Source organism: Mchenga conophoros, linkage group LG13, assembly GCF_057382185.1.
Source record: "Mchenga conophoros isolate Kocher_MC1m ecotype Shallow Benthic linkage group LG13, M_conophoros_male_GT1.1, whole genome shotgun sequence".
Classification (NCBI taxonomy): Eukaryota; Metazoa; Chordata; class Actinopteri; order Cichliformes; family Cichlidae; genus Mchenga; species Mchenga conophoros.
In genome coordinates, this window is record NC_140538.1 from 24,952,033 (window position 1) to 24,967,883 (window position 15,851).

A 15,851-nucleotide genomic window follows, 5' to 3' on the forward strand; every position below is an offset into this window, starting at 1 on the left:
GCACAGTTGGCTCTGTGCTGATGTCTGGCGGTTGCATTGTGGGGCAGCTTTCTACACAAAGACTGTAAATAAAGATAGGGCCTTTATTCCAGTGTGGCTGTTACCTGCGGAGCAGGTTAGGAATGGGACCAGGAGCGTACTCGTCATCTTGTCAATATGCATAAATTTATGCATCGTGAATTCGTCCTTTACTGTGTGACTAACAATGAGTTCTGTTTTATATTCTGAGGCAACCAGGCGGAAAACATTCAGCACAAATCACCTGAACTGTGACTCGTACGATCGTGTGCTGGCACGCAGTACACTGAAAAGTTTTTTGGCCGCGCCAGCACATTCACTCGCCGCTTGCCCAGCTCAGATTTCAGGTTCAGTGGCACACTGGAGGAGATCCAAAGTGCATCACAGAGGTAAAAGTGTCAGAATGGGACTTACACCGAGTGATGTAAACATTAAAAAAACAGCCACTGTGTTGAAAACACAGGCACAGAGGACTGGCAAAATTTAAATCTGGTATGGTTTTTGATTTTTATAGACCAATTCAAGGACAGTTTTGATCACATCTTGTACATTTGAAGATACAGCATGTATCGCTATCCAGATCTAAAGAAGTGCATTAGGACAAATGAGTTAAAAGAATAGGAAAACTGCACTGAAACACAGTCAGATTTTAGTCAAGAACATCACCCCAATCTGTCTCCTAATTAGAATAAACAGCCTGAACACTTACTTGATATGAATTCGACATGACTGAATGGTGCCCTTATAAATATGTAAAATGATATGTGATGTGGATTCAGCCCAGCAAGCGTTCTGCCTAATGTGTAACCAGTCTTACAGTTTTATATCTCTTTCTGAGAAGGCACAGAGACATGCACGAATGCAGACAACGCACTGCTTTCTCCCTCCCTGGATTTCTCTGTTACACCAACAACAACAACAAAACAGAAGGACGAGGTCTTTTCAGCAGCTCCCTTATTTCCCAAGAGGTCGCAAGAGTGGATGGATCCACACGTTTGATCTGGCACAGATTTTACACCGGATGACCTTCCTGACGCAACGCTCCCATTTATCCAAGCTTGGGACAGGTATTAGAAGTCCACTAGCTTGTGACCCTCCTCCTGAGGCTGGGTTTGTCAATTGAACTGAGAATCTTTCCCATGTAAGACAAATGCATTAACCGCTACGCCACTGACAACAAGGAAAAATGCAACAGAAAAAACAAAACAAAAAACGTTTTACTGTTTTATTCTAGCTTTTTATTGTGTTTGTAGTGTTTGAGTTCCAATTAGCAGAAATGTCAACAGCTTCTTACTGCATCTGTTTTTAATGATCACTTTCCTGGTTAAAATGCATAGTTAATAACAGAGGGAAGAAGCTTCCTAATTTAGATTACTGCTCTTTCCTGAACTGCCCCTTTGATCTGTGATTGACAGCCTAATTAATTAACTGCTTAAACTTCAGGGATTGGTGTGTGTTCAGAGCTAAGGGTGCCACAACATGTCTGAATACTGGTGTTGAGTTTCTCCCTCAAATAAGTAAATTACTGTAAATGGCAGTGGGAAACCAATAAATCACTTTTTTTTTTTCAAGATTTGGTTATTGTACTTAGTTAAACCACCTCACTCTAATAAATACTTGAAAAAAAACATATAAACCAAATAGGGAATGATTTCTCGTAAAAAAAAGAAAATGGGTTGACATTAATTGTGTGACAGTGAATTGCCTGAATCCACCTCAAGCTGACTGGCTCCTGGGATTTGTCTAACATGTCATTTAGCTGATGTTTCAGCTAAAGACTGCCATGACTTCATATACTTGCTCATTACTGAGACTGAACTGTTGAAGTGTAAAAAAATAAGAATAAAAATTTGTACACAATAACAGAAACAATAGTCTTACCTGACTTCACATGAGTGAACGCTGAGTTCTTTGTGGAGAAGTCCACTCGTTAGGTTGTAGACCAGCACAGACCCGTTGCTCGTGCCTAAGCAGAACAAACGGAAACAGAGAGCAGGGAGTAAGACATACGAGCCAGGCTGATGCAGAGAGGAAGAAAGGTCACAAGCCAGAGTTACATATCATAGCAGCATCTAGCCTCCAGCAGTATCAGAGACACGATGTGTCAGTGTGACACCCCTGTGTTCCCTGTCACTGCAGTAGGTGTGGAAAGAGGCAACACATCAAACCCTGTGTCATTCAGCTCACAGCCTGAGAACATCAGTTTCATCTGCTGCTGAAAACGACACAACAGCTCGATCCATCCCTAAACTTTACCTGATTAAATACCGCAAGTGACAGTCGACACTCCCACAAACTCAAACTTTTTTTAAAAACATTTGTTCATACTCATATTGCACTTTTAAATGTGATTTTCTGAGGTTTGCTTATGCAGCTAAAAATAAAAAAAAAAACCAAAAAAAACATTTTTTGAGCAAATACAAGAAATGTTTTTTTTTGCCCTGACATAAATTCATACACAAAAAAAATCAAACTAAGACAACTGAGTCGTCACTTTGAATCATTTGCATCTTCTAAGGATGTGAACAAGTTTAAGTTCTAAAGCCTCTATATCCCACCTTAGCTTAATTTACAAAGTGGAATGGCATCATGCCTATTGTACATATGCAAAAAACCCAATTTCATTTTCCTATATATGCAATAATATCCTTTATTTGCACTCTTTGCTTTAAACCATAGACTATGAAAAACTACCAAGTAGTTTGAAAACAATCAGGAATGACAAACTATTATTTAAAAAACCCAAACTCTGCGGTGCATCTAATATCTAATGAAGACTCAAGTTTAATGATGCCTGGAAAGCATTTAACTGGGTCTGGGGCATTCCTTCTGCAGGTGCAGAAACACATTTAGTTTTTGCAATTATATTGACTGTGACCACAGTGACTATGATCACATGCTGACAAAACATCTGGAATCGGTGATAGGCAGTGTGGCATGGGTGTTTGTGTATCCTCTTCCTTCTCCTGGTGCTGCTAATAGATGGCATGTAGTGTGGGCACAAAGATGCTTCAGCAGGATTTGAACAGGGAAGGACTGAGTGGAGATGACATTCCTGCAGCGTGATTCCTCACAGCCAGTGTTTGTTTACTTTATGCAAGATTAGTCAGGCTCTGTACCTCGCAAATTATCACCTTATAGCTTCAGAGATTGTTAATCTATTAAAAACACATGTAAAAATGTCAAGTTGTTGTTTTATGTGGATCTGGAATACACTTCTTGGCTCAGCATAATGACTCCAATGCTTTAGCTGCTTGGCAAGGTCACTGGAAGAACAAAACTGAAAGAAGTCGCTCCTTCAAGAAATATATTAGTGAGCATGCCTGCAGAAAGGCCAGCCAAGCAAGCTGTCTTTCCTAGTCCCAGTGTTTATGCACAGTTAACCAACAACTGGCTGTAGTCTCATATTAACCACACAGACATGAGAGTGTATACGTCTCCTCTAGCACTTGCTCAATAAGACCACACTATTGTTTATTTCATGTAGAATACAAATACGATGTTTTCTGACCAGCTATTTCTATAGTGCTAGTGGTAGTGTCGGCCTTGCAGTTTCTATCGAGACTAAAATAATAAGAATATCTCAGAGTTTGTATGTCTTGGGTTGTCAGTTCTATTTATTTGTCCTGTAATAAAATAAACTGATAAACCATAAATTAACCTTTATCAAAAAGACCACGGGAGTTAACTATTACAAAAATGAATCATTAATTTTAATCAAAACTTCATCCTTTAAACATTCGGTTTTGGCTTGGGCATGGATAGTACTTGGCGATACAGCCTCGCTAGCGTTTACTGAGGATTTCAACACAGCAACAAGGTCAAGGCTCAGATCAGCCAAATGCATTAAAAGTCATTGGAAAACATTTTAGCATTCAGCAACATAGCACACAGTCCTGAACAAATGGTCATTCAGATGTTATCACAGTGAAGAGTTGGGATCAGTGGGGACGATGCAAAACATTCAGCCAGGTACAAGCTAAAAAAATATTTTAGTTTTGTGTCATCATACTGGCATTTTATGTCATTTTCATGTAATATACTATAGTATTCTTTTTTTTATTGCTGGTATAGAATGTGCAGCAAAATATTTCATTAATAGCGTATTTAGACAGATTCTTGCACCTTCCCATTTAACCTCATGAATTCCTTGAGAGTACCAGAAATCATTTTATGCTAATCCAAAAATTTATGTTTCAATACCAAGTGATGACAGATCTGAACTCCATCTGCAAATGAACCCAACAAATTATGAGAAGGGGGAAAGATAGAAAAAGAAAAGAGACAAAGTGGAAGCTTTGAATGGATTCTTTTGTGGGCTACAATCCCGATTCCTCTCTGACAGGCCACTGGAGCTGATAATTAAAATCCATCAATCCGATAATTGCTTTGCTTTCTGAAGCACAGTAGCTTTATTTTGTATATTTGTTATTGATAAATTTAGATTTTGCTTTATTGATACTTTATTTAAATCATCCATTTTCTCTGGTTCAAACCACACAGTGGAGTGTAGCTGTCAGGAAAGTGTGGATAAATAAATATTAGAAGGCTGGGAGGGATATCAGTCTGTCAGTGTTTGTACAAGCCACTGAATAAGAAGGGTGTGGGCCTTGTACCTATCAGTAATGGAGCTGTCAGATCCCCCAAGGCTTACAACTCTTTAAACAGGAGACCAGACAGCAGTGATTTTGGGAAGCTCCTTGGGTGCAGAGCTTCTGTAACCTTTCCTAAGAGAGGAGAACAAGAGCAAAAAAGACTGGCAGAGGGGAAAGTGAGAGACGGAAATGAAGAAAACAGAGTTGGGAATCCCTGCACTTTGTCTAACTGTGATGAAACTGTGGAAGGCAATTTCAAACCTCAGTGCTTTCACACCATCAGCAGTAGGTGCATCTCCTGCTTTAATTGCACTAATAGAAAGTGTAAAAAGTCTGTATCCTTAGCTGTTCCCCTGACTAGTGTCTCATAACTGAGAACTCAGTGTTTCTCCTCTTTAACTTGTGCACACATTAGGGAGAAGCCAAATGCCGACTGGAACAGAGGCCAAGAAAATGATACTGCATGTGCCAAGCACTCATGCGTGAATCAATCTGGATTTACTGATCAGGTAAAATATACCAACACCCCCTAGAATACCTGCCCCAGTGCCAACCGTGGCAGCAATACTGAGGAGGTGAGAAATGCTACTGTAACTTTGACTCATTGATCATTAATGATCAAGGAACTGACCTCACAGCCCATTGTTCATTCAGTGGATTGGTTTCAGTTATTGTGCAAATGTACTGTTTATAAGGTTGGGGAAGCCTGCAGTCAGCTGAGACAGAAGAAGTCACTTGGATGAGTGACGAAACATTTCTCCCACTGAAAACGCTGCGTCAAGATGAACAGAAACGACTCGTAAACAGAAACAACCTGGGGATTTACTTACCTGGATGGTTGAGCGCGCATCAAGACAACGTAACCTTGACTCGTTTTGCATTTGATGATAGCGTAAGTAGGTAAAGTAAGTTTAAAAAGTTTATTTATTAAGCACATTTCAAATTCAAAGTACTTTACAACAGGAAACAGTAAAATATATTAGAAAACAGACACAAAAAGATAAAATAAAACCGTAGATTGAAAAAATCTTGACAGTGAGATCTTGACTCGAGACAGACTGTTTAGTGCTTTGTATTTGCATACAGGAATTGTATATATGACATTAGTTAAGACATTACAGTAATCTGAGCGCAATGACACAGCGAGTAACAGGCTCCAACTCTCCAAATGCAATATTTAATATTATTGTAACTTGTACTTTGTGTGCACATTCCCTCTAACTGTACTAATAAAATAAAGTGGCTATAAATGACACGCATTAGCCTCAAGATACCATTTTAATTAAACATACTTCAGCTTCTGAATTATCTGGACGCTGCCTCCACCTTTCAGCGGAGATTGCGATTCTCCTTCTAAATCCTCGGTGTAATTAGCCAGACCTTCAAACTTATTATTCACAAGGCATTTCACTGGAAGTGGAACAAAAGACACATTTCAATAATGCAGCTAGAGACTGTTTAACTACTTGACCGTGCAAGATGACAACGGGGACTTGCCAAATGATGTGCAAAGAAAACCTAATCATCCTGTTCTAGCTTTAGATTCAAAATGCTACCGAGAGCCAGCTGTGCCAAGTCACCCCACACCATCTGCAGCAGGACGAGCAGCCACTCCAATCCCTTGTTAAATTGGGGAGGGAGGGTCAGTTTTTCTACTATTGCTACCTCTTCATTCATTTCACTCCTTAACAAAAACACACACACACCTAAGACAATTTGCTATTAACAGTTTTAGGTTTTCCCCTTAGCTCTTTTAGAACTATTGCACTAATTAGGCGATAATGTGCAGTGAACTTAAGAAAGTTCTGTCTTCCATAACTGTGGACCTGACAGGTGTATAGCAAAAGTAAACAGACCAAGAAAATGGTTGTAAGACGTAGAGCTTGAAGGTATTATTATTCATCTGCCTGTCTGTAGGTATGAAGGAGGCAATGTATCTTTAAGGTATGATTAATTTATGTGTCCAATGTCAGGGGACAAAGTGTAGCCTATTTTTCAGCCTGACAACTAAACTGAAGGTTTGCTGCAACAGGGAGCGAAAAGCAGCCTGCCTAGACTTAAAATGGAATTTGGCACAGAACCACGAGTGTGTGTGCGCGCATGTCTACACACATGAAAAGCAATGGCAAAATGAGGGGAAAAAAAAAAAACACAATCCTGCTCTTAATTTCCCCTTCAAATTTAGACTTTCATAATTTTATGTATCATTACTGTAGTGAGGGAAAACAAAATTGCTATGCCGATCTAAAACTAATAAATCCAAACTTTGACTGCTTCTCTCTCTCTCTCTCGCTTTTGCCTGGCAGCTGTCTTAGGAGAGTAATAACAGAGGATGATACTTCAGATTAAGTCTATGCCTTGTGCCATCGTTTACAGAGACCGCACAGTAGAATTTGATGGCCCGCTGCTTACTCACCGTCTGCCTCAAGGACATAAATTACAGCAATGATATTGCATATTCACAAATCCTGACATGCACTTCATTTGAAAAAAATCAATTTTGAGTTTTTTTTTCCAGCTCAAACTTGAGATTGTGTTGCCATTTGAAATAAAGACCTGTTTAACTTGCTTGGCTTCATATCAGCTCTGTTAATTTCCTGTTAGGGACAAAAAAAAATGATGACAATTTGAATAGCGTTCATTTTTGTGTGTGTTTAACTTTGCAGCAAAAACTCTTAAGGTGACAAACGGAATCAAATTTATGTTTATATATTTTTTGAGTCAACGGGGGGGGAAAAAAAACAAAACCCTAGAGCGTTAACAAAGAGTGTCGATGTGCATGAAATTAAAATGCGCAGCTGCAGCTTATAGCTGCATAATCATTTCATCTCGTCTCCCTCTAAAGCATTCTTCACTCACTGGATATTTACAAACAAACTTTGATAAAATCCAACCAGGCTTTTCCTCAAACAGATCTGTGGTAGTTACACACGACGGCAAGAACGGCATAGATGAGTCAAATTTAATAAACATAAAAACAAAAACGAACCCTTCTGTGCGGCGAGCCAAACAGTTGCTGATAAACATCCATTTGTGTCTTCCACTTGGCATTCTTTTAGAAATCAAACTGCTGGCAGTGCACCTCTATACATTTCACTGATCAATAAGATTAGAAAAGCACTATATAAATGCATTGCCTTAACTATCTATTTATCTGTTAGAGTTAGCCTCGTCTTAATTGGCTTTCCTACACAGCTAGAAACTATAATTTCTCCAGACACCACGTCTAAAGCTGAAATTGCACTGTTGCTATCGGTGGGACTTCATTTTATTTTATTGTATTTTGCAGCCAATCGTTTAATGGAGATTCTTAAGCTGTTGGGAACAACAAATAAAATCATCACTGTTTGATATTACTCATTTTATAAGTCCATTTCCCCCCTTTTTAGGCTACAAGCCACTCTTGAGCAAGAAGAGAAATAAAAAAAAAAAAAAAAAAAAAAAAAAATATATATATATATATATATATATATATATATATATATATATATATATATATATATATATATATATATATATATATATATATATATATATATATAAATAAAAACAAAAAAAAACACCCAGCACGCCCCTGCGGGCGGTTTATCCTTCAAGCTCGGGTCCTCTACCAGAGGCCTGGGAGCTTGAGGGTCCTGCGCAGTATCTTAGCTGTTCCCAGGACTGCGCTCTTCTGGACAGAGATCTCCGATGTTATTCCCGGGATCTGCTGGAGCCACTCGCCTAGCTTGGGAGTCACCGCACCTAGTGCTCCAATTACCACGGGGACCACCGTTACCTTCACCCTCCACATCCTCTCGAGCTCTTCTCTGAGCCCTTGGTATTTCTCCAGCTTCTCGTGTTCCTTCTTCCTGATGTTGCTGTCATTCGGAACCGCTACATCAATCACTACGGCCGTCTTCTTCTGTTTGTCTACCACCACTATGTCCGGTTGGTTAGCCACCACCATTTTGTCCGTCTGTATCTGGAAGTCCCACAGGATCTTAGCTCGGTCATTCTCCACCACCCTTGGGGGCATCTCCCATTTTGACCTGGGGACTTCCAGATTATACTCGGCACAGATGTTCCTGTACACTATGCCGGCCACTTGGTTATGGCGTTCCATGTATGCCTTGCCTGCTAGCATCTTGCACCCTGTTGTTATGTGCTGGATTGTCTCTGGGGCATCTTTACACAGCCTGCACCTGGGGTCTTGCCTGGTGTGATAGACCCCAGCCTCTATGGATCTTGTGCTCAGAGCTTGTTCTTGTGCTGCCATGATTAGTGCCTCTGTGCTGTCTTTCAGTCCAGCTTTGTCCAGCCACTGGTAGGATTTCTGGATATCAGCCACCTCCTCTATCTGCCGGTGGTACATACCGTGCAGGGGCCTGTCCTTCCATGATGGTTCCTCGTCTCCCTCCTCTTTCTTGGGTTTCTGCTGCCTGAGGTATTCACTGAGCACTCGGTCAGTTGGGGCCATCTTCCCAATGTATTCTTGGATGTTCCTTGTCTCATCCTGGACTGTGGTGCTGACACTCACCAGTCCCCGGCCCCCTTCCTTCCGCTTAGCGTACAGCCTCAGGGTGCTGGACTTGGGGTGAAACCCTCCATGCATGGTAAGGAGCTTTCTTGTCTTTATGTCAGTGGCTTCTATCTCCTCCTTTGGCCAGCCTATTATCCCAGCAGGGTACCTGATCACGGGCAGGGCGTACGTGTTGATGGCCCGGATCTTGTTCTTACCATTCAGCTGACTCCTCAGGACTTGCCTGACCCTCTGCAGGTACTTGGTGGTTGCAGCTTTTCTAGCGGCCTCTTCATGGTTCCCATTCGCCTGCGGGATCCCCAGGTACTTGTAACTGTCCTCTATGTCTGCAATGTTGCCTTCTGGTAGTTCAATCCCCTCAGTTCTGACTACCTTCCCTCTCTTTGTTACCATCCGACTACACTTCTCCAGTCCGAATGACATTCCAATGTCATTGCTGTATAGCCTGGTAGTGTGGATCAGTGAATCGATGTCTCGTTCACTCTTGGCATACAGCTTGATGTCATCCATGTACAGGAGGTGGCTGACAACTGCTCCATTATGTAGTCGGTATCCGTAGCCAGTCTTGTTAATGATCTCACTGAGGGGGTTCAGGCCTATGCAGAACAGCAGTGGGGACAGAGCATCTCCTTGGTAGATCCCGCACTTGATGGTGACTTGTGCTATGGGCTTGGAGTTGGCCTCTAGTGTTGTACGCCACATCCCCATTGAGTTCCTGATGAAGGCTCTTAGGGTCCCATTGATCTTGTACAATTCTAGGCATTCCAGTATCCAGCTGTGGGGCATTGAGTCATAGGCCTTCTTGTAATCAATCCAGGCAGTGCACAGGTTGGTCAGTCTGGTCTTGCAGTCTCGGCTGATTGTTCTGTCTACCAGTAGCTGGTGTTTTGCGCCTCTGGTATTCTTGCCAATCCCTTTCTGTGTCCCGCTCATGTATTGACCCATGTGCCTGTTCATCTTAGCCGATATGATGCCTGACAGGAGCTTCCATGTAGTACTGAGGCAGGTTATCGGTCGGTAGTTGGAGGGGACCGGTCCCTTCTTGGGGTCCTTGGGGATCAGGACCGTCCGACCTTTGGTTAGCCATTCCGGGTGTCTCTTGTTAACTAGCAGCTGGTTCATTTGTGCTGCCAGACGCTCGTGGAGTGCAGTCAGCTTCTTTAGCCAGTAGGCGTGAACCATGTCGGGCCCTGGTGCTGTCCAACTCTTCATACTGGAGACCCTTTCTTGGATATCTGCCACTGTGATGGTTACTGGACCCTGTTCAGGGAGGTCGCTGTGGTCTGCCCTCAGATCCTCTAGCCACTGAGCATTGCCGTTATGGGTTGCGTCCTTCTCCCATATGCTCTTCCAGTATTGCTCCGTCTCCAGCCTTGGTGGTGCTGTTCTCTTATTGTTCCCTTGCCACTGAGAGTACACCTTTGCTGGTTCTGTGGAGAACAGCTGGTTTATTCTCCTGCCTTCTATCTCTCTGGTGTACCTCCTCAAGCGGCTGGCCAAGGCTGTGAGTCTTTGCTTGGCAGTTTCCAAGGCCTCAGGTATGGACAGCTTGCTGTATTTCTTAGGCACCTTATTTGTCGCACCTTTCTGCAACTCCGTTAGTTGGCTAACCTCCCTCCGTGCTACTTTGATCTTGCCCTCTAGCCTCCTTCTCCATGGAGGGTACTGCCCCTTGTGGCTGTTCAACTTGTAGCCAAGCATCTCACTGATCACTGCTGCCGTATTGTAGATCAGCTTGTTAGTGTCGGTAATCGTGGTTGTAGGTATTGCCTGTAGTGCTGCATTAACATCATCTAGCAGACCTTCTGAGGGTACTTCACGTAATCTTGGTAACCGGCTACGGGGGATCCAGGTTTCAAGCTTGGCCATGATCCTATTTTTCAGGTCAGTTCCTCTCGCACTCAACTCTCCTATCGCACTTGGGGCTATGTACCCAATCTCGGGTGGGGGTGATGATATCGCCCCCCTGATTGGCGTCCTGACTCCTCCTTGCCGTAGCATTTGTGTTGTACCTCGTCAATCTCTAGCTGTGAGAGCAGTCCCTTCTTTCGAATGTTGGAACACTGCGCTACTAGTTGTTTCGCCGTCATTGTGGATGTTGGGTCTCGAAGAATGAATATATATATATATATATATATATATATATATATATATATATATATATATATATATATATATATATATATATATATATATATATATATATATTATATATAAATAAATAGTAGGGGTGCAACGATACACAAAATTCACGGTTCGGTTCGGTACTTTGGTGTCACGGTTCGATATTTTTTCGATACAAAAAAAATGTTCATGCCTTTTTAATTTTTCATTTATTAAAATTATAAATTTATATTTTAACTCAAAAGTACAGTTTTTAAATTTAACCCTAACCCTTGTGCGTGTTTTTTATTTTGACAGCGAATGCGCACCTGCGGACCACTTATGTGCAGCCCTGGTTATTTAGCTCATCATATCACAGCCACAGAAATTCTTTTGTCCATGAAACCATAAAGCTGCACTTTCTTTTTGCCTTATAGTCTGATTTGTCATAACTTCTCCGTTTTGTGGTAAGCTTTTCTTTGGCTGTCACTTCTTCACCCTGACCTGTCTTATTTGGCTCAGCAGAACTAAAATATATATATCCTGCTGCTTTTACACACGCACTCACATAAGCTCAGCGATTCTCTGCGCAATCAACCTCTCACATGTTTAAGCTTGCTGTGGGAGATTTCACTTGTCATGTTTGCATAGTAAGCTAACGATTAATAAGACGATGTCAGAGGAATTGGTGCGCAAATTATCATCACTCACAGATCAGTGCTGTCGCTCTCTATACACAGTTCGCATGATTGCAAAGTGAAAGCAAAAAAACAAGCGCAAATTCAAACGCGATTTCAATATGTCACATATTGACAGTGGCTCACAGATGCCAATGACATAATTACCCAGCTACATTTCTGAAAGAATGCAAAAGCATTGACATATATTTTTCCTTCCTACAATAGCCCGACGGGCAGGGCAGAGATAGATTTTGGTAGCCCGACTGAAAAAAATCGCTAGCTCCAGGACGTCGGGCTAGCGATATTGCAAGCCCTGTATCTGATTGAGGAATCACTCATCTTTGGAAAAGAGAGTTTATTACAGAGAAATGTCTCTTTCCAAAATAAAAGCTATACTATCCGCTTCTTCTGGGCTATATTCTCAGCAGCATAAGGAGAATCATGTGCTAACAGCTGTCTAAATGACTTGGCTAAAGTTAGTAGCATGCTTGTTGTTTTTGTCTTTGCACTAGGATGATGTCGGTGTAAATGTGCAGTCATATTCGTTGTGTTCCCACTAGTGCTTTCAGGTTAATCTCGTTGAAATGACCTTAACGCCACAACACGGCAAATCTCCGTTAACGAGCTACCGCCGATCGCCCCGTGTGTGGGGCTAGACAGCCAACACGTTAACGAGCTAACTGCGCTAACACACTAGCTCCCACCCATGTAATTGAGCATTGCATGGCACATCCAACATACTGTTTTACTTTAGTCCATGACTCGCTTACCTTCAGGGTCATACGTCACATGAAAACCAAAATAATTCCAAACGCCAGATCTGAATGAGGGTGGGGGAGGTCCATGTGTCTTGCTAGCTTGCCCTGCGCTCTTCCTTCTGACTATGCTGTCTGTGTTGAGCGCTCAGTGGATCTGCGCTCGACAGTGCAGCCTAGGCGGAGTAGTCGAACACAGATTCACTGAGCGCTCAACACAGACAGCATCGTCAGAAGGAAAATTGATAAAATAAATTACAAATGTTGTATTGTTCGATATGCGTACCGAACCGAAAGCACTGTATCGAACAGTTCAATATCGATACGAATATCGTTGCACCCCTAATAAATAAATAAATAAATAAAATATATATATATATATATATATATATATATATATATATATATATATATATATATATATATATATATATATATATATATATATATATGAATAAATAAATAGCTGCTGCTGTATATATATATATATATATATAGCTGTATATATATAGCTGCTGCTATCTGCTTAAACATGCAACAGTGAGGTGACATGCATATTTTGTGCTAGTTTGTGCTTATCTTCAGGTCACTTTTGATCAGGACATGTCCTTCAATGAGCATATTAAGCAAATATGTAAGACTGAGAGTGATGCCGTAAACCTAGTTCATTCATGACTTCTAGGCTAATCAATTACAATTAGACTATTGTAATTCATTATTATCGTTAGGTTGTTCTAAAAGTTCCATAAAAAGCCTCCAGTTAATACAGGGACAAGAGAGAAGGATCATATTTCTCTCAGATATTTTTTCCTGTTAAATCCAGAATTGAACTTTAAATCCTTCTCATGAACTATCAGGTCTCATCATATCTTAAAAACCTCATTGTCCTTTCTTAACCAAGCACTTCGCTCTCAGACAGCAGACTTACTCGTGATTCCTTGGATAGTAGAATAAAAGTAGAATTACCTCAGCCTGATAGCTGAGGCAGAGGCTTCAGCTATCAGGTCCCTCCCCTGTGGAGCCATCTCACAGTTTGGATTTGGGAGACAGACACTCTCACTCTCTATGTAAGAACAGACACACTGAGCACTTCTCCATTCACCTCTTTTCCCTTTCCAGGTGTTTAGAATGGAATGAAAATATTATTATCCCACATTGGGGATTCACGATTTTCTGTTGTTGTTGTTTATTTACCACTGCAAGATGTCATTACTTTTTCATCTTCTTTCTCTCTCAGTCTGTGTTTTGCCTGTCTCCCTATGCTTTGTTTTTTTTTTTTTTCCTGCCCCCCCGCCCCAACCAGTCACGACAGATGGCTGCCCCTCTCTGAGCCTGGTTCTGCTCAGAGGTTTCTCCAGCCCACCTTCACGCGGTCTTTGCACATAGGGGGTCATTTGAATGTCTGGGTTTTCTCCAGAATGCTGTAGGGTCTTTACCTTACTGTGTAAATCACTTTGCAGTGACTGTTATTGTGATTTGGTGCTATATCAATAAACCTGAACTGAAATGTATTTTCTTTATTAACTCAGAGTTTGAAAAATACAAGCAGTGGAAGCATTTGGCACACTTGCTACACTTGTGAGGCTGAGCCTCTGTGTGAATAAGGTGATAACAATTCCAATCTCATAAATACAGGGAACTTTCCCACATTGGTTACAGCAATGCTGTTTCTCTAGAGTGTGGATAGACTGATCCAGCTGTTATTCACTGAAAACATCTTCACACTCATCATGAGGTCTGTCCGGATATTTTCAGCTGTGGTTCTGTGAAGCAAACAGAGATGGACAATTTAAAAAAAAAAAGCCAGTCATAACAGTGTAGTAAGATTAGCAAATCACACAGGAAGAGGTCTCCTGACGCACAGAAAAACTGGGCATGGTAGAAGTGAAACATTAAGTCAATTATCTTTTGATAACCTTTTGAAATTTTCTATAAAACTAAAAGAATGTCTGTGCCCGTACCTGACAGTAGCAGCAGCTACATCCGAAACGAACTGAATAAGGGGCTTTCTGTCTTAAAAAACAGAAGAAAAAAAATGGCACAGTCTGATTGTGGAATTTATTGCTCAGGGCAGTTCTCAGGGGTTCTGAAATCACAATATTATATATATATTACTACTCATTCTGGACGCCTTATAAATATAGGCAGGTACACACTGGTCTCTAGTCTGTAGTATAAAGCGGTATATAACAACTATCACTTAAGATTCTGTGAATAATAATAATAGTGAATAAGAGCTTTTTCTTTAAGTATTAGCTGCTTTAAGGAAATACGAGTTATCTGTGGGATGCAATCAGTGCACTGGGGCCAAAATAAGATCACTTTAAGTGTTACAACTGCTGTTGAGCCCTTTTGTAATGACATTACAATAAAATGTCTTTATAGCTAGGGCTGGGTATCGTCACTGATTTCTAGAATCGATTCAATTCCGATTCACAAGGTCCCGAATCGATTCGATCCACGATTCGATTTAATTCGATTCGAATCTGGGAAATTTTGACAGTTAGAAATATTATAATTCAGATCAGTACATTTACATATTTTTGTATCTATTAAAAGGAAGCTGACACACGCAAGACTTTATCAAAGTTGTGAGCATCACAGCAGAGGCCTTTGTGTCAAAGTAGCTGAAGATAAAACACAGAAAAACATGAAGGTGATTTTCCTGGCCTGGGATTTTATAAAAATAATCTGCAGTACATCAAAAACGAAAGAAAACCATTAATCAACACATGAACATTACCTCTGAAGTTACAGCAGTTTTATTACAGACACGGCTAAGCGTTTTGCATTTTGCTTAATTTTAAAAAGTTTAAAGTTGTTCAATATTGAACGGCAGAAATCAGGTTTACTTTTCGGAAGTAAGTAAAAGGGAAAAAAAAACGTCGGCCGACAGCGCTGTAAACAACGGTAGACTTGTGCGTAACAAGCAAGCGAATAATGCAGGAGAGAGAGAGAGAGAGAGAGAGAGAGAGAGAGAGAGAGAGAGCGAGAGAGAGAGCGAGCCCGCGGATCAGAATCAGCGAGCTGTCGGCTTTCAGCCCCGACCGTCAGCTGAGAAAGGCGACATCTCACTGATTCTGATCCGCGGGTTGCGCTGTGTGTTTACGTCTTTGTGCAGAAGCCGTGTACCTGCTCTCATTTACTGTCTTAGCTGTTTGGTGGTTGTTGAAATTTT

At 41.1% G+C, this 15,851-nt stretch overlaps 1 protein-coding gene across 1 annotated transcript in view; it reads right to left on the reverse strand.

The window, feature by feature from the left end:
• The window catches only part of wdr11 (WD repeat domain 11), a 62,115-nt gene that overhangs the window by 28,770 nt on the left and 17,494 nt on the right, over window positions 1-15,851 (reverse strand). The window contains exon 11 of the mRNA XM_085297420.1: window positions 1,900-1,984. Within this exon, the coding sequence (XP_085153546.1) occupies window positions 1,900-1,984 (85 nt within the window). The remainder of the gene's footprint in view (window positions 1-1,899; window positions 1,985-15,851) is intronic.